The following is a 22,292-nucleotide window of genomic DNA, read 5'->3' as shown; positions in this document are numbered from 1 at the left end:
CCTCATGTGTTGTTATTCAGTAATACTAATGGTTTTCCTAATGCTAAGTGCAAAAATAATAAAGCTTACTACTTAGTTTTCATTTCCTGCCAGGGACACATATTCCCTTTGGGATTGTGTCAGGAGGGACATCCGGCATAAAACTGCCAAATCAAACACGTGGAGCTGCCCGCTGTGGCGACCCCTTCTGAAAGTAGCTGTCCCTCTCTCCTTCTTGCTGTGCGCCTTCCTGACATCAAACCAGTTTGAACATGTTGGTGTTCATATTTGTGCGTGCACTGATGAAAAACATGGAGATGAAGGAGAAAAACAAAACATACGCAGGGAACATGAGCACAAAGCAAAGCATGACAGATAAATGTAAGGTTGGACTTTACTACAGAAGATGAAGACTTTGGTCGTTAGTTTTCACCAGAATCTTTGTTAACACAAGTATCTGCACTTCTGCTGAGTAAACAACTTGTGCACGTTTGTCATCTGAGGTTATTATTATTATTATTGTTGTCTTAAGTTGGCTGTGCTTCCAGGTTACCTCGTTTCCTGTCCATTTTCACTACTACTGCTATCAACTAAACACTTGGCTCAGTATGGGTACACCTAACAGACCTTATTCCACTTGCCAGATTGTCTCTGTGTCTGCAGTGATTCTGCATTACAACATTTTCTGGTGTTGTTTATTCTTTAAGAACCTCAAAATTGTAAAACGTTTTTGTTCGCTCCTCATTTTTGCCTTTTTCCCTGCTCCCTGTCTGCTCTGATTGCCTTGCTGGTTTGCTGCCTGTGACCCCTGCTTTGTGTATGCTGGATTTTGGAGTTTCCCATAGATCCCAGAATAACAGTGGAACTTTATGTCATATCCAAAGGTCAAATGTAATTATCAGGCCAACAAGTTCTACACATTCTGTTCATTCTTCAGACTTAGACGAGCTTCTTTCCACAGGTTTTATGAGTCAAAGGAGTTAAACAAGTCGAGGACGGTTAATGAATTATTTGTGTTTTCCAGGGCAACAGATTTTACTCAGATAATCCAGTCTTTACTATACAGTTTGCTACAAAAGTAAGAGATTATGAAAAAATGCACCCTATCTCTATGTATCTTTGTTTTGGGAGCATTCAGATGCTGTCACGCTGAACATGAGGCGCTAACACTCTTACCTCTTGTTCACTTTGAATGGTGTGACATTGTGCTTTACAAGACCAAATTATGGATCCTTTGCTTGCATGCAGTGAAATGTTCAGCTTTTTAAATAGTAAGACAGTTGCCAGTCAGTCAAATCATGGTTATTCAAATATTCCAAAGCTGCTGTGAGCCAATCAAATCACTACAGAAAACTATTCTGAGGGAGCGAGGTCGTTGCTCGTGCAGCTTGTTATTAGGCATCAAAATGCAGCTGTTAAAAGTTGATCACCTTGGTGAGTAATCACTCTATTTTATAAGGACAAAGTTAGGTAACTGGTTTGGCTAATGCTAATTTCTAATTGAAGATCTGTTAACTTGGTTTGTGAGTGACTGGTTGTTGTCAGTGGTCATGCTAGTACCTCAAAGTCTGTTTTGCTAACTGTCAAATTGTGGAAGAACTGTAAATCCTCCTAAGGTGAGTGTACTCATGCACTTTTCCTTGTGCATGGGTACAGTAGCAGTAGCAACATCTCTGCTTCAAATTCAACCTTTGTTGCATCTCTCTGCTTCTTTCCTTTCATCTTCTCATGTTTTCTATGACGTAAAAGCATAAAGTTCCCACAATTTCTATGAAATGTCCTCGAAATTACTCAGTACTCAAAGATGGATGAATATAAATAGAGAAACAGGAAGTGAGTCATATGTTGTCATTACTACTCTCCACCATAACTATACACAAATCCTTCTTTTATTGATAGCAGTGCTTTTGAGTTTAAAGCTGTGAGCAAATAGTATTATTGCCCAGTGGCAGTTACTCAGACAGTGTGAGACCTTTAGTTGTTCTCTGTACTCATTGTACCTGTTTGCAATGGTCTGTACCTGAGTTCTCTGCTATTTTGGTCACTGACCTTTAGCCACAAGTTAACCACAGAAGTCATTTGATGTACATTTTCCTGTAATGATGATCCTGTGGTGTGTGTCCACAGACTACAGTGAAAAACATCCTAAATTTAGACATTATGTGTCCTCTGACCATCCCACATCTGGTGAGCTGACGCGTAGAGGGTTAGGCCCTGATGCAACGGCACATCATCGTTAACATTATCAGCATTACAAGTCCATCCCAGAAGAACCTCCATTTGCAGCATGGCGGGCATAAGAAATGTAAAAACAAAAGATACACTTAAATTGTAATGGAAGGCCATTAAGATGGAGCTAAAAGGAACTAAAGAGAAACATGAGAAGGAAGAAGAGAGTCGTAGTTTCCCTCTCGAGTAAAGCCAACCAGCCTGATAAATATCTCTATAGCCATGAGAAAATCGCCTTAGCTGTTTAGAGGAGCAATTAGTCTCAAGAATTCAGGTTAATGAGGTACAATTAAAAAAATATAAATATTTTAAGGAATCCAGTGCCTCTTGTTTGTGCCAGTATCCCCTTAAGAGCTTTCCTCAGTGTTATATTGGGTTAATTTATTGGATAAACATATGAGCAGCTTCAGGGCTTTGACTCCTCGTGGTTTCTCTCTCTTTCAAGGAACTGGTTTCTGTGGGCACCTTGGGTTAAAAGTGTAAATAAGCTATAAATGAAACACCTCTTTATCCTGGGAATTACTATGTAGAAACCTTGCATCAGGCCCTAAAAACCCTCACTGGTGACTGATACTCGCTTCATGCTCATGTCTGTTATTAACCTTTGAAATAAGTATGAATTTAACATTGAGAGATAAGATCAACGTAAACTTTAATTCAAAGACTTCAAACACACTTTTCAGCCACGTTTCAATTGCAGGAGGAAATGCTAGAGAGACCTTGAAGTGGCTCGACCCCAGCGTCCCGGATCTAACTTAAGTGCTAGGTAAATTATTTTAATCCCCCAAAGTTCCTGCTCAGGGTAGTAATTTCAAAGAGCACGAACTTTGCAGGTGGAGCTTGCAAGAATAAAGCTTTTTTGATTGTTTGAGTGCCTATTTATTGTGTTCATCTCTACCCAATTACTGAGGAAGTTTGTTGTAGCAATATGTGACAATTCAGCAGCCTGTTATCTTAAATAAAGTGTATTCTGTAAATTAAACACTATTTAAAAACAACACTTAAAACACCGTGAAACAGTGAAGTGAATATAACTGATCAACTCTGGGAAACCTTGAGCTTTTATTATTTAAGTTGTTACAAGGAACCATTTGAGGAATAGCTACAAAAACTTCAAGCCATTGACTCAATCTCCTCGGATCCCAGATCAAAGTTTATGTCAGCTTGATTGAAAGCATCCTTACCTCAGTATCGTGTGGTAACCTGACCGTGGCAGTTAGGAACAAACTGAACAGGATCGTCAGAACTGCTGGTAAGATTATTGGTCGACAACAACCTTCACTGGATAAGCTGCATCAGTATGTTGTCTTAAGGAAAGTCTGGTTTATTGTTGCTGACTGTGAACACCCTCTTCATTCTGACTTTGAATTAATGTCCTCAGGATGATGCTTTTACACAGTAAAAGAGAGTCAGTTTATACTTTTGACTGATCACCTCAGTATTGCATTTCATCATTGGCTGATCAATATAGGACAAAAATGACACAGATCTTTATTAACTTTATTTATTCTGGAATGGCTTCATAAACAAAAACCCTTTGTCAGGATAATAATTAATCCATGCAATGTTTACAGAGATCCTAATTCACAGACCATGAGCCCCATGCATGTCTGGTTTACTACAGTACGATATCCATATTTTTTCTCATGGAACAGAGACATTTTCTGTGTCTCTAAGAAAATTTCACTGTGCAAAAAGACGATCTTAAACAGAATCAAGCTGTCACAGCATTTTTCTCTCAGAAAGATAAAATAATGTAACCAAGTGCAATAACATATTCTCATGCAGTAGACACCATAATAGTGTTTTAGTATTCTACAAGAGCTATATGATCTATATTTGAAATTATACACTTCACAGTATATATGATACAAACTGTTATTCATCACCTTATTATACAAAGCAATAAAACACATGGAGGAAGTCCCGAAAAGTTGATTCTGTTCATCTGGACGTAGCGTCACCAACCTGTTTATTAGGTTGGGGAAACCTGCAGTGAGCTGACACTGAAGAAGTCACTTGAATGAGTGACAAAATGTTTCTCCCACTGAAAATGCTACGTCCACATGAACAAAATCAACTTTTTGACATTTCCCTACCTGGATGATTGAGCATGCGTCAAGAAATATGGAGGAAGAATCATTACAACAGAGTATGCTGTAAATAGGATGAAGGTCAGAAAACCATTGCTAAATTTGATTCAGCTTTTGTTGTTTTTTCGTGATTAAAGGCTGAGGAGGAGGACTTTCCAGTAAAGCTTGCTCACAGTGATCCTCTCTGCAATCACTACTAGGAAAATACCGTGTTTTAATAACTGCTGCTACTTGCTGTAGATATCAACTTATATCTGCTGTAATCTGTTGTCAAAAAATAGTCCTGCTGTAGGTCCATGTGGTGAACTGAGCCACAGACTGCGTTGTACACATGCTTAGATCTCAAGGTCGAGAACCTGGCGCAGACAATGGCCCACGTCGGTGGGGATGTCCACAAGACTGAGCTCATTTCCGTCCAGTCGCACCACTAAGAGTCTGGAGAAATTCGTTACGTCCACGACACTGCAGAAGCTACCCATAGTAAACTCTACAGGCAAGGGAAAGAGTGGAGACAGCGATGAGTTTACTTTCATGCAAAACTGTAGAATGGCAGTATAACTGTATAAATCACCTCAGGAAAAGATATGCCCAACAGCTCATCTCTCAAAATCCAGCAAACAACTTTTTGTTCTCGTTTAATCTAAGTGTGCATGACACAGTAGTACATACACGATCATGAAATTTCTTATTGTGAAATCAACAAAACTGGCTTAAAGGTAGAAAACTGTATCGTAATGTAGAACATGACGATTTAAAAAATGCTTTCTTCAAAGAAACTCTCACCTTTGATCTGATTGGCTTGCAGATAAAGATATTGCAGCGTGGTGCTAACTGAAGGAATTCTCTCCAGTTTGTTGAAGCTCAGGTCCAGCTCCACCAGCCCAGACACGTTAAACGTGTTAGCGGGGACGCCTTTATCTGTGAGCAGGTTGTGCGACATCCTAAAATACTGTAGCTGAGAGAAGAGGCTCAGGAATCCCTCAGGTATAGAGTCAATGGCGTTGTACTCCAGGTAGAGCTGGTGCAGGTATGCAGGTAGCGGAGCTGGGACCTGGGACAGTGACACAGCATCTCTGAACGAGATTACCTTGGTTGCTTAATAATGCATTTAGAAACAAACAGATAAACAATTACCTTTGTCAACTTGTTGCTGCTGAGGTCAAGCAGTGTGAGGGAGTTCAGCCCCTTCAGCGATGAGCCCACCTCTGAGAGAGCATTATCATGAAGGTACAGGATAGTGAGGTTATCCATTCCCTCTAGGTCTGCAGGTGACACCTAGGTAAAAGTGGCAATAGCTGTAAAGCATAGCGTAATGTCTCACCTGATGTCGGACTAAACAGGGGGGCTGTGAATGTGAATTTTTGAACTTTTAAAAAGTCAGAAGATTTACCTTCTCAATCATGTTGTTATCCATTCTCAGGTCTCTCAGGCAGAGGGGAAGGTTTGAAGGAATGCTGGTCAAATTATTGTATTGTAGATATAAACGCTCAAGTCCCCCCAGCTTCAGAAATGCCTGCAAAATGATCAACATGAGCAGGTACGAAACCCAAAAAGAAAAATCATGGTAAGTTATGTGGTGTTTTTACAATAAAAATGATGAAAGGGGCCTTTTCAGAGCATAGATGCACTATTGTCGGTTGTGATATTGAAATGATAATACACTACATCTTTTTATGTGTTTGCAAACGACCAGCTAATTTTCAGCTTACAGTGCACTTTTGCTTGTGTGTGAAAGTGTTTTTCAGTGTGTTTCATTGGAGAAATAATGCTGGGGGTTGTAGACCACAAGGTCTGTGGCTCTGATGTAGCGAGCTGCTGTCTGGTTTAGTGTGAGCATCTGCTCTGCTGATCAGACTGCTTTACCCAAACATGTTTCAAATTATAACAAGTTTATTATATGATGACAGAAAACTAACCACAGTATTTATTCATGTTTTTTTCCCCCTTTTGGCTCCTTCTTTTCTTTAAAAAAAAGATAACACAGGAAATTAACTTGAGGATTAAGAACACACACCATTAAAAAAACACAACTCGGGCTGTTAGACACCTGTCAGCCATCGTACCGCTATTTATCGCGACAATAACTCATGTAATCTCACACACGAGTGTCTGGATGTGCCTATGACCACGTGTTTACCTTCTTGCCAATTGATTCAGATGTCAGCTGGTTGAAATGCAACATAAGCCACACCAGATTTGTTGCGTTGCTTAGAGCCGAGTCCGGCAAAGATGTGATGGCATTGTGTTGAAGATACAAGTATTTGATATGGGAGGGAATCGGTGGCACGGCGGTAAGGCCTCGCCCGTCACAGTACATAGCAACAGGGAAGGAAGAGGGGCAGTCACACTCGTCAGGACACGCCGACACACTGTATGCTCTGTCTGCATACTGGGAGCCATAAAAGTATCCTTGGCTCTGCCAGTAATTTGTCCAGGAGTTCCATCCATGGCAGAGAACGAGGGGAATCAGGGCAGACAAAAGAAAGAAGATCACCAGACGCATGATGGAAGATCTCAAATCTTAACTGTAATGTAACATAGATAGAACAGAGGGACACGCACTGGTATTAAAAAGGCCAAAAAATAGAAAAAGTTATTCACAAATCACCAAAATGTTCGAGATTTATCATCTTACAGATGTTTTAGAACGTTTTGAAACGCTCAAACATGCAAAATTAAACATTTGAAAGAACAAAAAAAATCTTTCAGAAGTATAACTGCCAACAAATCTGTTATTCTTCTGTCCTACTTAGGCTTAAGGTGCAGTGCAGGCATGGACTTTATTTGAAAATATTACTAGCTGCAGGCAGTCACGTTCTTAGTGGTCTTAGTCCACAGGGAAGCTCAGAAAAGCCTTTCCTGGCTTCGTTAAGCCTTCCTTGAATGCCAGTTTCGTAATATTCACTCTGCTGCTTATGGTAAAAATTAAGCTAAAACATTCAGTGATTACTTTTCCAAAATTACTCTACTCTTACTGAGTCTACCTTCTCATTTAGCCTTGTATAAATCTCCATTTAAAAGAAAACAAAAAGATTTCACACACTTGCGTGCACACACAAACACACACACCTACCCGATCAAAGCACTGGCCCTCTTGTCCCCCGCTCTCTCTCTGAGTGAGTGTGCTCAGGACTGTAGGGTACTCTGACACACACTGTATGAAACGTCTTTTCTCCCCTCCCTGCTCTCCCTTCTGTCATGCCAGCCCCCTCCACACCCGTCTGTCTGTTCTTGTGCTTTTGATTACTTCCACCCCCTTGTCCAATTGCCCGCACCCCATTGCATTTGGTCGGGAATGGCCCACAGCCCACTCCGAAGCCTTTTTTTTCCCCCTCCAGTGTGAATGATGTGAGATGCAGTGGCTTCGAGGGATTGTTCCCATCTGCGAGCAGCACATTCAAGCCCTCCATTTCCTCATTTCAAGTGACCCCCTCTCTTTCTTCACAATAAAGGGTAGTAAAATAAAAGTCATACATAAGTGGCAATGATAAAGTGATCCAACTTTGGTTCATATGGTGCAAATGCAAATACCTGTGAAAATGAGTCAGAAATTGATACTACATATTCTTTAGCTGTAGCACTGAAAAAAAGTGGAAGTTTTGTTATCGTAGTTTATTGCAGCTACAAACATAAAATCACAGGTGTGCTGTTAGCAGGTGAGACACTCACCAGCCAACTTCAATGTGTAATTTGGAATAATGAAAAGTTGGATAATTGGTTGTGTTTTTTTCTTCTTGCTGCTTTTTTTAGGAGGTCATCATTACAGCTGGAATAACTCAAAGCAAGCATACCTTTATCAGCACACACCTGCGGGAGGTTTTATTGTGATCTGTGTGGGGAAACGATGCAGAAAAAGGAGTACAGCACAGGTCAGTTTTGTTGTAATAGTACACGGCAAAAACCTTGTCACACCTTGCATGTGCTTCTTTTGTAGTTGCTTCAATATGCTGACAAGTGTTTTACCTGTGTTGTGTTGTAACGTGTAAGGCGTTGGTTTAAACGTTATTAAACATAATAAGATAACCTTAAGACAAAACCTAGATGCCCTTCAACCTACATATATGTTTTGTTTAATTTTTTTTTCTACATGGGTGCGCTCTTCTACAACAAGCTTACATCTTGTAAAGGGTTAAATGAAACCATGTGTGACAGTCTCCTTATGTTGTCTGTCTGGTCTCAATGTGGGCCTCTTCCTGCCTCTCTATGTTCTCCAACTCAGCGTCCATAAGAACCAGTGTTTCTACTCATTTTCTGCCCTCTCCACATCTTTTCAATCATTGGTTATTCGGAACTTTTCTCTCTTCTTTTTATCCCGCTTTTTCTCTCCTCCTTTGATGTAAGCTTGGAAGATCTATAATTTTCCACGAAAATAATATTTACACATACTGATGAAATCTCTGAGCTTTAACTATATACAGGGAAAGATTTTTGGAAACACATGAAGATACAAACAGTTAGGTCCAAAATTTGTTGGGAGAAAGACAAAGTATCTGCACACCACCACACTGGATCGCACAGTCAATGTGTAATTAAAGTTCAAACTTTCAGTTTTACTTTGAAGGGTTTTTCAAATGATTTGCATGAACTTTTTACAAAGTTTACAGCCATTTTTAAACATAGTCCCCCATTTTTAGACTCAAAACTAATTGGACAAGCTAACATAAACATTAAACACACCACTTATTTCAATATAAGGAGTGTGTTTAATACTTGATGAAAATCTACATCGGCTTGTTTGTGGATTTTTCTTCTTTGTCTTCAGTAACTGAAATGCTTGCTTTCTTGCAGCTTGCTTCAGGTCATTATCCATTTGCATTGTGGAGCTCCGTCCAATCAGTTTTGCAGCATTTGACTCAATCTGAGCGGAGAGTTTAGCGTTGTATACTTCAAAATTATTCTGCTGCTTATATTAGCAGTCACATCATCAATAAAAACTAGTGACCCGGTTCCACCGGTAGCTATATCGACATTATAACGCTGCCTCCGCCATGTTTGACACATAATGTGGTATGATTTGGGTGATGAGCTTTTTCTCTCCTTCTTCAGATTTTTCTCCTTCCATCATTCTGGTAATGATCTTAATCTCGGTCTCATCTGTCCATAGATTTGTTTGCAGAGCTGTGTCGACTCGATGTTTTCTAGCAACACATAGTCTGGGCTTCGTGTTCATGAGTGGAACCAGTGATTTGTTGTAAACCCTCTGCATTTCCATTCATAGAGATGCCTCTCGATTATAGCTGTAGACAACGATACCCCTACGATCTTAGGAGTGTTCTTGACTTGGTCAGACGTAAATTGACCAAGCAGGCTGTCGTGAGAGTGAGCAACCTCCACAAATGCAACAACTCAAGGAATAAGCTTTGTTTTGTATCACATCTAACATAGCAACTCTTGAACAATCTGCACATGATGTCACACTCAGTCTGACTCTTTTTAAGTCAGCATATTTCCCCAAATGCTAATTTTGTAATCCACTTATGTAGCTTTGGAGCCTCATCCAAAGACTGTATCAGTAAAAGACAGGCTCTCTGTGAGTGATCAAAGAGCTGTCTTGTCAACACGTCATAAAAAAAGTATCTCAGATGAAATAACACCAGAAATTCTGCTGTGTAAACTGGCTTTGTGCCTTATACATGTTATTCGCGTCGGCTGTTATTCCTGTAGCCATTGTGTCCGACATCTGACAGCAAAAAGCTTTATGCATCAAAAAAAGGGAAGAAAAGAGTGACCAGATGTCCACATTGCATTACATCTAAGCCAAAAGTTTCTTCCCTCTTTCTTTTTTGTCTGCAGGCATCCACAGACAGATGTAGCATTGGCAAAATGTTTAAGCAGTCATATTTGTTCCTGTAAAATGTTTTAGTTATTTATTTGATTTTAAAACATCTTAAAACATCTGAGGAGTTGTGTTCAACACCTGTGAAGTGAACCAAGAGACTGATAATTAACAGTCAACCCCTAAACATGAGGTTATGAGGTTAATAACTCTTGAAATACTGAAATCTGCTTTTATGAGATTGTCAGGCAGATAAAGTTGTGTGACATTCGTGTGCATGCGTGAGACAAAGATAACCTTTCTGTCACACGGTATGACACATTCTCAAGGTTACCAGCAGCTACCCTTGAAAGTGAGGGAAATGACTCAAGGTCTTCAAAGTAAAAGGGTAAAATGGACTTTTAGGAGCCACAAACATGTCCAACCCCCACCCATGCCCCCCCGTCTCCAAACTGGGTCATGAGCGGCACTGAGCTAGAACCTAATCCTTCTAGCGCAGACTGTGAACTCTTCGCAGGAATGCCTGCTAATTTCTCCTTGTGCAAAAAAACAAAGAAATACCAAGAAACCAAAACACTGACAAAGAGAGATCAGACAAGCCAAACGCCAAGCAGAAGTAACTGCAAAAAGACACACGCACAACACACTAACTTCTTTTATCTCCAGCATGAAGTCAAACAGGAAAAACACACTTTGTTTGCAGCGCGTTGCTTAAAATGAGCCAAAGCGCTCCGTTACATACGTATGGCAGTCAGATGTTCTCTCCGCTGGCTGAGGTAGAGATTCATGGGGCCCTCATAAATTTGCACTAATTTAAAAAAATCCAGTGTTTAACAGTTAAGTAAGACGTGATGTTGGGGTTGTGTATTACTTGTTGCTGAAAAAGAAAGTATGGAAGAAGATAATAATAGAGATTCGCTACAAAAATTCACTACGACTTGTGATGCATTTTTTTCTTAAACTGCATAGTTTGCACATCTCTGTGTTTCTCATTTCCTGGACACTAACCTTAACCTTAACATGCTTTACCTCATCCCTAATGACACACACACTCACACGAGCAGCTTCAATAGCTCTTCTCAAGCATCCCTGATCTCCTCACTCACTGCACTCCACTCCAAATATAGCTGATTCTAACTTGTCCTCCACACAGTTCTAAATGCTGCATAAAATAATCACTGAAGGAAATGCACACTTAATAAAAAATACTCTGAATTTTAAGGTGTTATGGTCTACTTGGACAAAGGGACTCCTTAAGGTAACTTAACCCATGGCACCCTAGGGCACAGGGGCAGCAAAACCATGCAATAGAAAGCAGATGTATACACACACATACACACATATAGATACATGCGTGCACACACACTTCCACATAAACCATAAATGATAAACAGATGTTTAAATTTACACCATGTCAGGATTCTCAACCTTTTCTCATATGGATAAAACGCACAGCTCTTTAAAGAAGTATGTTATAATTACGGGCCTGAGCAAAAATAGGAAAATAAAAAATAAAAAGAACAAACAAAAAGCATTTAACTTCTTAACATCTTGACATAATTTGTTTTTCAACCAGTGTTAAATCTTTTTGAGTTACGCTGAGAACGGAGGCGCTAAAACTGCACTGAACGGTGTCCTGGTGACTCAGCATAGCTGCCTGCATCTTAGACTCCAGCTGCAACATCTGGAGTCCAACACTGTGCTTTGGCCCATAAACCTGGGGGAAATTGTAACACTAAAAGAAAGAATATGGCTCCAAAAGAAAGTTATATCTGTCTTATAAGAACAACCAGGAGTCTTTTGCCACATCATAATTCATCTGAAGTCTTTGAGTTGGTTATTATTTTTCAAATTGCTAATAAATCACATCTTTCAAATGGGCTTATATGTGATTTAGTGGAATTAATGCGGTACGTGTGCTTTTGATAAGTGAGGAAAGAGAGCCCTCTAGTGTAAGTGATGGGAAATTTAAGGATGTGTTCAGGAAGCTGTTGAAGACAATCAGAGAGAAGGGCGAGAAAGAGGAAAGCAGAATCACAACTTCCAGCTCAAACTATGCTCTGGTCAGCTGATAACACTTTTAAAATAAACATGTTAAGCAGACAGTTTAAAAAAAAAATTGCACAAACTAGGTTAAACTAGGTTAAAAAACATTATGAGTTTAAAACGAATAAAGTGAAAATGTTCAAAAAACATCAGTCATAATGTTGTATTGTACATTCAGTCCCCTTGAGACTTACGCAGACATGGTAACGTGCATCTACTCATAAACAGGACGGTAGCTGGCAGGGACAAAAGACGATGACTCATTAATGAGGAAATTAAACAAGAAACTCCGAGTGATTCACACGTCTACGATGACATTATACCTTTTGTCAGTGGTTACATAAATAATTGTGTAATGATGCTATTGTAAACAACAGACAAGTGTTGATCTGACTGTCTCATTGTAGATTATTGCATCACATCATAAAAAAGCTATGATACAGTCTGAATAATAGCGATAATGATAATAATAATAATCTAGGATTATGATGAATAATGTGTGACATTATTTGTATCTAGTTTAAGAGTACTTCATTAAACAAGGTGAAATTTCAAAACACTTACTATTTAATCTTATTAAATGTCTCTATTGTCAGTTCTTAAAAATACTCACAGGAATCCTTAATATAGTGGGTGTAAATGGCATTTATAGTGAGCATTTCTAAGTCATGACTATGATTGTACTATTCTAAGAGAAAGGAGATAAAAAAATATGCTGAACTTATGTTTTGGGGTTTTTTTTGCTCTTTGCACTGTGATTACACAATGTTATTGTCACAGTTTGGCAGCGTGGAAGGCAGGAAGTGGACCCCAGTGCAGGACTTAGAAGATAAGACTCGAACTCAGCTTTACTTTACAAGAAACTCTAGGAGAAAAAGACAGGGAGCACGGTGCAAGGATACACAGTACCATGTGGAGAAGACACAACAATAAATAGACAAGACTTGGACAATAAATACACACCAGGTAATTAGGAAGATGGGAAACACCAGGGAACACAGCTGGAACTCATTGGGGAAGCAAGACGAGGGAAGCAAAACCACACACATCGCACAAGAGACGAGAGACTAACAAAACAAAACAGGAAATATCTAAACACAGTTTCACAGATTCAAAGACTTGACAAGAAGGCACGGGGGCCGCTGGAGAAGCATGCAAACTGAAACAAGAGATAGAATACAAACTAAAACACAAAGACACAGAGGAAATGAAAAAATGAAACAGCAAGGGAGACATGGCTGAACAGGGAGACAAAACTAATTCGACACAGGAAGACAAAAGGACCAGATATGGGAATATGGAAAGACAAAGGAAAATGCTGATGTCACTGGGACACCAAGGAACACAGGAGAGAACTAACTAGAACCAACCTGCATGCCAACGGTAACAAAAATGACAAGAACAGAAATCCGAGGAATATACTAAGTTCATAAAGAGCCGCAAACAATAAAAAAGATTGTTAATCTTTAAAACACGGGGAATAAAATTAAAGCCACCACTCAATAGTAAATAAATATCAACATTAACAGGGACAAATAGTGAAAAACTAATGACTAACTAAATATAAAAACAAATTAAAGGCAATAAAGAATAAAGGTGAATATAGGTAGGTGAACATTGGTAATCCACAAAATGCGATTGAAACATTAACTTCAGAAAACTTAGAACCCATCGTTTTATAATATCGCATTCAAAATCACCTCCTCGTGCACCATTTTCAGCAGGGTTTCTCCTCTGAGTTGTGTCAAAATGTAATCCTTGAAGTTGAGGGGAAGTCGTAAGGAGGCAAAACTGATCGTGCTTGTGTGGCTCTAGTCTTTTAAGAGCAGCTGCGTGGCAAACACTTCCGATCATAGATAGTTTCTGCTGAATGCAGAGTGAACGTGGACGGTCGTATTCCTACCTAGCGTCATTTCCACTGGTCTTGTTGCAAATTGTGATATATACTTAATAAAAGCTTACAATGGTGTGACTGGAATGAACACTTAAAATCACTTGTCCACACAGTCAAAATAAAGTTAGGATGTGGTATTTTTGGTTAAAGAACATGTTCTTGTAATTCTCCATGGTTAAAGTGAAATGATCCATCCCCTCTAATACATTTTGAAGCCCACATTAAGGATTGTGATTCTCCATGGTTTATCCTAGAGGGAGCTCTTTACATGATGTGATCAGGAGATCACTTTGCCTGCTTCTTCCCCACTGCCTCTTCTCTCTCAGTAATATTTTGCAGAAAAGGAATGTGGGATCGTTTTCTTTTCTTTTGGTCAGCTGTTTTCAAGAAGCTCTTTCCTTCAAACACGCACACACAGATACACACACACACACACGCATAGGCACACACACACAGAATGGTCTCTTTGGCTCCCCAGGTACTTTGTAGCTTAATTGCCTCTAGGCAGATCACATACTCTACCCCCACCGCCACCACCACACACACGCACACGCACACACACAAACACAAACACACTCTTTCGAGGAACAATAACATATACAATTTGCATGCTGATCAATTCAAATCCAGTTTCCTCTCATTTCCCCCCTGCTTGTGCTTCTTTAGCATACCTTCTCAGATCTTTTTGTGCGTCTCTGCAAGCAAACACGTTTCCACCAAATGTCCTGCTTTTACTGCGGGCTAATAGACGAGGAATGGAAGAAGTGAGTGAGGGAAGTTTATGAAGGAGGTCTGGTAGCGTTTGAAGCAGAGGAATGTGTCAGACGGGGCATACGCCGCCGGTAGCCTGAAAACATACACACATGCAGACATCCTGACACACACTCATTCAAAGATCCCAAGGGTTTGATCACTGGGGATTTAGGACAACCTGTCTCCTTTTGTATCTCCTAAACAAACAGGTAAGTTTGCGGTTAGTTTCCAGTTTACCTCCATTTCCTCTTTCTGCATTGATGGCAAAACTGGAAATGATGAAAATAAGAGTGTGTGTTTGTTTAGTTACAGTAAATCTCTTGGCAGTGCTGCAGTGTAAGACAGTACTGTAAGTGTGGAATGCAAATGCAACATTGCAACCATGCAGATCAAGTCAAACTTCCTGATGTTGCAAACATTTCTTACAAATTGCTATCTTATACGGTAACTTGATGTGTAATTGCGTGTGCATGTGTAGGTGTGTCTGCATACGTGTGTGTGTGTGAGTGTGTGTGTGTGTGTGTGTGTTTGTCCTCTTGTGCACTTTATGTGAAGGTAGGAAAATTTATTCTCTCAGATTCAGTTTGAATTCGAAGAAATGTGCAAGCAAAAGCAACAATCTGCACACACAGCGACTGAAAACTGTGCCATATACTTTATTGTTCATTCATTTTGCTCTATTTTACTTTATTTATCCTGCAAGAGAAATAATCACAAAGACAATTTCACACAGAGATTTAGCTTTAACTTTTGAAGCTTCAGATGGATAAAAATAATTCATTTTCACACTGAACAGTTTAATAATCAGAGATGGTACTTGTACTTCACTTGAGTTCAAGTACAGATGCATGCATGCAAAAAATACTTTTTACTCCAGCAGAAGCACTGATTCAGCTTCTTTACTCATGTAAAAGTGTAAAAGTACTGCCTTTGAAATGTAATCAAGGTACATAAAAGTAGCTGAGGTTGAGGATATTTCTGCCAGCTATTTTTTGCGAAGGAAACTGAAGCTTGTGCTGTATAACGATAATAATAAAATCATATTAGTAAATAGAAGGCAAACTTTATTTCAACCTAAGTTTTAATACACCGAATGTGCTTAAACACTAGCTCTGTTTGCTCTTGCCTATATTGCAGATGGGTGACTTTGGCTTCATGCGTAAACAGAAAAATGAGTAAAGTCAAGAGTTAAAGTGGGATTCAGTAGGTGACCCTAAGCTAAGTTGCAGTGGTGCAACCTGAGAAAACAATCATTTAGAAACAAATCACAATAATTCCTTTTGTGATCTCCAGTAGAATTTCTTTGCAGCAGGCTGTGATTAGCTTACTGTTGCTGCTACTTTTTGTGGATTTACACAACCCAGTTCATCAAGATATCAGCAGATGTTTCACAAACTATTGTGGCTGACTTCCAACCCTAGATGCTACAAAACTGATGTAAAGGTGAAAATTAGTGAGTTAATTTCACCAGTTTAATTTACTGTCTGCTACCCTTGTTATATCCTAACACTGACCATGAACACCAGAGCTGCTCTGCACCAGTCCAACACAACACATCACTAACCAGTGTAGCCTGCACTAAACTGCCCAGTATGTTCATGCAACCTTTGAATAGCACAAAATATAGGTCAAATTTGCTGATGTTTGTTGAGTTGATAGAAAAATTACATATCAAAATAACTGCCATGTTACTCTATTTATGCTCCTTGATCTTAAGTGAGGATCATGATATTGAGGTACTGTGAGCACAGCATATAAATATCAACACCAGATATGCTGTGTAGATCATTCCCCCAGTATAGTGCTGTAAAAGATGCATAAATTATTTTATTTTTTTCATTTTTGTTTTTTTTCCCCATTTCTTCATATGCAACAAGCCCCTGTGATGGATACCAACAGTAGAGATATTTCGGTAAACAACATGAAAGTAAAAAGGTGTCAGAAAAACAAATACTCACGTAAAACACAGATACCTGAATTCTTAAGGACATGAACAAGTATTGGTATTTCATTACTTGCCACCTTTGACAATAATAAAGTCTTTTTAAAAGAAACACTCAGGAACTTTACACTCACACACTTCTATTAATTTGGTGAATTTAACAGAGACAGATAGAACAAGATTAGGCATGAACTGTCACACCAGTGGCTCCTTGAGGCTCTACATAAAAACAGTGCAGTTTAGGAAGTAATGTTGGAGAACTTCCAAAAATCTCAAGAGCTACATGTCAAACTTAATATGTTAAATGTTAAAGTTCATGACTGCACAATTAGAAAAACACTGAACAAGTATGGTTTCATTGGAAGGGGTTTATGCAACAATGTCATTTTGACAGTCAGGACCAACGTGAAGATGTTTAAACATAAAGTCCACCACTGCATTCAGCAAAAACCAAACACAGCATATCAGCACAAACACCTCATGAAGGGGTGATGATTTGGACCTGTTTTGCAACCACAGGGATTGGGCACCTAGCAAACATGAGACCATCTGTCCGACAGCTAAGGCCTGGCCCAAATTGGGTCATTTAACAGGACAATGATCCAAAGCACACCAGCAAATCTAAAACAGAACACCCAAAATAGAAAAGAATCAAAGTGTTGCAATGGTACAGTAAACGTCCAGACCTCAGCTTGAAATGCTGCGGCAGGACCTCACAAGAGCTCCGCATAAATTAATGCATGCAAAACTTAGTGAACTGAAGCAACACTGTAAAGAAGAATGGGCCAAATTTCCTCCACAACGCTGTGAGAGACTCATGAGGTCATACAGAAAATGCTACTGATTCATGGTTTTTCAGTTTTTCAGATTACTGCACAGAGTCCTTTGAAAACTTTCTTTTTCACATGATTGTGAAAAAAAAGATGCGTCGGAGCTTATATAGTTGAAGCTCCTCCTCCTAGACTCTATTAAGGAGCTCTTATGCCTGGCAGACCATCCAAAATTAACACTTCCAGGTCTGGCTTACGGATATATTGTTCCTTTCTAATTTAAGTAGTTGTACGGATCATGACTTGTAAAACTACTTGTAAAATCTACGATGGTGTTCAGGTTTTTCTTAATGTTTCATTTACAGCATAACATATCCCCCCAGCCATGTCCATGGCTCTTTTGTGCTCTGGCCTCCTGTTTCTGCTGAGTGGTTTTCAGTCTGCTTCAGCCACATTTGTAGCTGATATGGACTATGGAGGCATTCCTCTGTGGATTAACCGCCTGCTAGGCGAGCCCAGTGTGTTGAGTCTGCAGGGGCGAATGGATCCAGCCTGGTTCCGCGCTAATAATCCGCAGCCCTGCCCTGAAGAGTGTGACTGCCCCATCCAGTGGCCCACAGCACTCTACTGTGACCAGAGAGCCTTGGCACACATCCCTGACAGCCTGCCGGACAGAACTCAATACCTGTTTCTACAGGTAAGACAAACACTGACATGGACAGTGAGCATGTGTTATCTTAAGGTGGTCTACTGTAAACCAACTGAGGATTCACCTCAGTTTCACCTACAATATATTCTATATGCTTTTCATCAGTGTTAAATGACAAAATTCCTCAGGTAGTGAATTGTATTCTTATCAGGGCAACAACATCTCAACCCTGTCCTCCTCTGTGCTGGCCAACGTTACCGGGCTTCGATGGCTCATTCTGGACAACAACCAACTGGAGAGCGACAAGCTGAAGCAGGACTCTTTGCAGAGCCAGACCCAGCTGTGGTACTTCTTTGCTAACCACAACCACCTGAGTTCAGTGCCCAGTGCTTTACCAGCTGGACTCAAACAGCTGCGACTGGCCTACAACCAAATCAGCAGCATCAGCCCAGAAGCTTTCCAGAACATGCATAGCCTGGCATTGCTGCTGCTGCAGGGAAACAGACTGAATACCATCACAGAGGGAGACCTCAGAGGTAGCGTAATGTGTCATTTCCTTTTGTTTGTTCATGCACAATTTACTTTGAACACGTATGGCTGGAAAGTAAGAGAGAGCTCAGCCTTATCTTGCTGACAAAAAAACAAACAGAAAAACAAGTCATTAATTTAAAAAAATTGTATTGTACTGAAACACTGCCAGGAAAGATAAGAATATTTTTACATGTTTGTTCATCTCACTGGGAAATGTTTTGTCCTAAAAACTATTTTAGCATCAGTGTTAAGTTTTGCATGTTTGTGTGTGTGCATGACTTGTGTCATGTAGGTCTGGTCAGTCTGAACCTGTTGGACCTCAGCGGGAATTCATTTTCAACCATTCCCAGGCACTTACCTTCCTCCGTTGAGCAGCTCTATCTGTCAAACAACTCTCTCACTGGACTGGATGAGGACAGTTTTGAGGGATTTCTCAACCTTAAGTATCTACGCCTAAGTCACTGTGGCCTGCAGAACCGTGGGGTCCACTCGCAGGTCTTTAACCACTCCAGCTTGGTGGAGCTGGACCTTTCATATAATAAACTCACTGCTATTCCCACAGTCCCCACCACCCTCCAGTACCTCTACCTGGAGGCCAATAAAATACAAGGTGAGGACTATACGTTCAGCAAAGCATGCACAGACAGATGTCACCTTTTACATAGTAGAGGTGTTACTGAATTCACGTTGCCTAATATTTCATACATGTTACCATTCAACAAGACAAAGCCCTGCTGTAATAGAGAAGAAATGTGGAAAGCTTTCACAGCCCATCCCATTTAAAAATGGGCGGCTCTCCTTGCTGTATGCAGACATGGGAGGGGCTGGGTTTGGATGGTGAGGCAAGTATGAAGGCAGAAAAGGGACAGAAGGAAAGAAAAGGAGTGAAAGGAGGGTGGAGGTAAGAATAGAAGAGGGGATATTAATTGGTTAGACGTGTGGAAAGTGGAGCTAGTGAAAAAAAAAAAAGTGAGGGGATTGGTATGACAACATCTGTGATGGATTCGAAGGTAAGAGTGCCAGATGAGCCAGAAGCACATGCTGTTCCCCTCTCCAGTCTCCCCTTTCCTCTCTCTCCGTCTGTTCCCCATCAGTTTGATTTTTTTGACTTTTCAGCCAAAACCTGACTCACATGACCATTTAGCGGCAGAGAACTGGCACGCAGTTTTGGTTCAGGCATTCAAGTTTGCTCTCATTTCTGAATGTGTGATGCAGCAGACAGTGGGGCTGTGTACCAGCGAGACAGACAGACAGCAAAATACTTCCACAATAACATACACCTCATCGTCTAGCAAGCAGCCTGACTGCTACTGCAGTCTTTGGCTGCCAAAGCGCACGCTCTGGCCTGAAAGACATTTTACTACTGAAATGGCTCAGAGAAATATGAAGAGGGTGTTGTGGTTTCCTCTGTCTTCATCTTTACTGCAGCACCTGTAAGATGGTAAATGCAGACTCTATGGGAAGAAGACGGATTTCTGCAGATTGCACAGTTCAACTTTGATCTATCTCTGAACGTGATGAACACATGGCACATGATGTGAAACTACAGCTCTCCAGACTGGCTTAGTGCCTATAATGTCTTGGCGAGACAGCATTATTCATATGGTTGTGACTCCAGTGAATAAAGATTGTGAAAATAGAAATACCTTTTTGTCTGTTCACCACAGAGTTCAATGTGACCAGTTTCTGCAGAGAGGTGGGACCTCAGTCTTACTCCAAGATGAAGTTTCTACGATTGGATGGAAACAAAATATCCTACCATCAGCTGCCTCCCGACTGGGTGTTCTGCCTGCGAGTCCTTCAACGTATTTACATCTGACTCTACGTTTTGAACACAAAACCAACACAGAGGTGCTCTGTGTAACTGTCAGCCCATCAAACCTCCAACTACGACTCAGCATTTCAATATCCAGCTCATAATGTGAACTCTAACAGCCCAGCTTTAAAGCTTAAAACCAGAGAAGAGTCTGATTATGTGTTCAAATATGTAGATACGCAGCCAGGTGGTGGTGGTTAGAGGAAAACTGAGCTTCAAAAGATAGCAAAGCTTGAACTTAACCCTAAACCAGTGTTATTTATTGGTAATGACAGAGGTTCTGATCAAACCCTTTCTTATACCGCCACTGCAGCCTCGTGGCTTTCTCTCTTTTCCAAGTTCTGCATCATCAGGTTTTAAACATCTGTGTATTATTAGTGAATAGGAACAGTGACAACCCATCTCATTTTTGAGTTTACTGAACGATGTGCTCTGGTTAAACTGAGCTGCCCTTGGGCAAAGGAAGCATGTATGAATGGCAAAATTCAGTAGCTTTCCCAGGAGTGGATCTGACTCATTCAGCTGCACCCTGTTTAACAGCCACACCAGTCTACATGTGGAGCTGGGTGGAAAATGAACATGACCTGAAGCATGCTTTGAAGACTTTGTAAACCTCTTTATTGTTAGATTCTTTAAATCTCAAATCAACAACTGATTTCCATGATAAATAAAATAAAACAAAAATATACATATATATCACATGCGTACCTGTCTTTTTTTTTTCAAGCAAAAAAAACCCAGTATGTATAAAATTTGTGATTTAATTTTTATGCAGCTACATGATGTCAGCAATGTAATAACTGCAAACTGTCTATTTAAACTTTTCAATCTCCCCACAGTGATGTCAGAACTAATAAAGCCTAATGAGGAAAACACAGAATACAAATGCAGTGAAGACCACAGTCCTTGGGCTGTTTCTCGATACCTCGAAATGGCCTCTGGTTATGCACTGAAGTACTTATTGCAAGTAGACTGCCACTTGTGCACAACATTTCTGCACTCTGTTGTCATTTCACTGTTTATTATGCGTCTAATCAGCTGATCAGAGCTGGTGGTGGTGAATAACCTTGACTGGCATAGATTTCAGTGAGGCAAAAGAAAAGATGTAAAGATGCCGATAGGTGTAAAACTAATGTCTCGAGCTGGTGTTCTATTTGCACTGACAAAGTGGGTGCAATAATACCTTTCATTTTCTAGTTTTGTCACCGACTGCAGTGAATACTGAGAACTGTGTGGGAGTTACATTTGTAAAGATAAACACAAGGCCATCGACTCAAATCAGCACTGAATGTATGTATAATTGCGATTTTGGTATTTCCCCAGTGAATTATATGCTGCTGACTAGTATCAAATATTAATACAACTATTACTAATAATCTAAGATAAAGGAAAAGTATTTTCTAATAAGAGTCAGGTAGAACTCTCATAATCGTAATTTCCTTCATTTTCCAATCATTGTGAGACATAGATCATTTCTGAGATAGGTGCATCATCAGTTTAAGTAAATTCAGTTTAATTCGATAAAATAAGTGGGAAAGATTCACTTAGCATAAGCAAAGATTTGAAAACCTGAACTATGTTAGATTAGACCAAAAAACAAAAACAGCACACGCGCATGATTTCTTTAAGTGAATAAAATGAAACTTTAATCATTATTATAGTTTATAATACTTAAATACAGGTACTCAAAACTTTAAAAACAGTACTTGGGTTTGTCTTTTTCTCACTAAATCCACTACCATATTTTCCCAGTGATTCAATTTCTTCCAAACGCTGCATGTTTTTGATGGTCTGAACATACTTGTCCAATGTCT

General features: G+C 39.9%; 2 protein-coding genes across 5 annotated transcripts; one reads left to right on the top strand and one right to left on the bottom strand.

The window, feature by feature from the left end:
* Positions 1-3,690: 3,690 nt before the first annotated feature.
* fmoda (fibromodulin a) lies at positions 3,691-7,439 on the bottom strand. The gene is made up of 6 exons (XM_031747837.2): positions 7,375-7,439; positions 6,439-6,826; positions 5,692-5,814; positions 5,436-5,576; positions 5,085-5,352; positions 3,691-4,788 (listed from the first exon to the last, which is right to left on the bottom strand). Exons 2-6 carry the CDS (start codon positions 6,802-6,804, stop codon positions 4,637-4,639), a joined length of 1,050 nt encoding a protein of 349 aa, XP_031603697.1. The 5' UTR covers positions 6,805-6,826; positions 7,375-7,439; the 3' UTR covers positions 3,691-4,636.
* Positions 5,739-21,154, top strand: zgc:113307 (uncharacterized protein LOC553753 homolog). Of its 4 annotated transcripts, none has more exons than XM_039611932.1 (6): positions 5,739-5,838; positions 8,052-8,170; positions 17,848-18,179; positions 18,343-18,667; positions 18,955-19,272; positions 20,330-21,154. In XM_039611932.1, exons 3-6 carry the CDS (start codon positions 17,868-17,870, stop codon positions 20,479-20,481), a joined length of 1,107 nt encoding a protein of 368 aa, XP_039467866.1. In that variant the 5' UTR covers positions 5,739-5,838; positions 8,052-8,170; positions 17,848-17,867; the 3' UTR covers positions 20,482-21,154. The 4 variants fall into 4 exon arrangements, with proteins under 4 accessions (XP_039467866.1, XP_039467865.1, XP_039467867.1 ...); XM_039611931.1 differs by having other exon boundaries at positions 5,743-5,865; XM_039611933.1 differs by lacking the exon at positions 5,739-5,838 and having other exon boundaries at positions 7,974-8,170.
* Positions 21,155-22,292: the final 1,138 nt, after the last annotated feature.

The sequence above is a fragment of the Oreochromis aureus genome, linkage group 5, assembly GCF_013358895.1.
Source record: "Oreochromis aureus strain Israel breed Guangdong linkage group 5, ZZ_aureus, whole genome shotgun sequence".
Lineage (NCBI taxonomy): Eukaryota > Metazoa > Chordata > Actinopteri > Cichliformes > Cichlidae > Oreochromis > Oreochromis aureus.
This window is presented reverse-complemented; position numbering and strand designations above follow the sequence as displayed.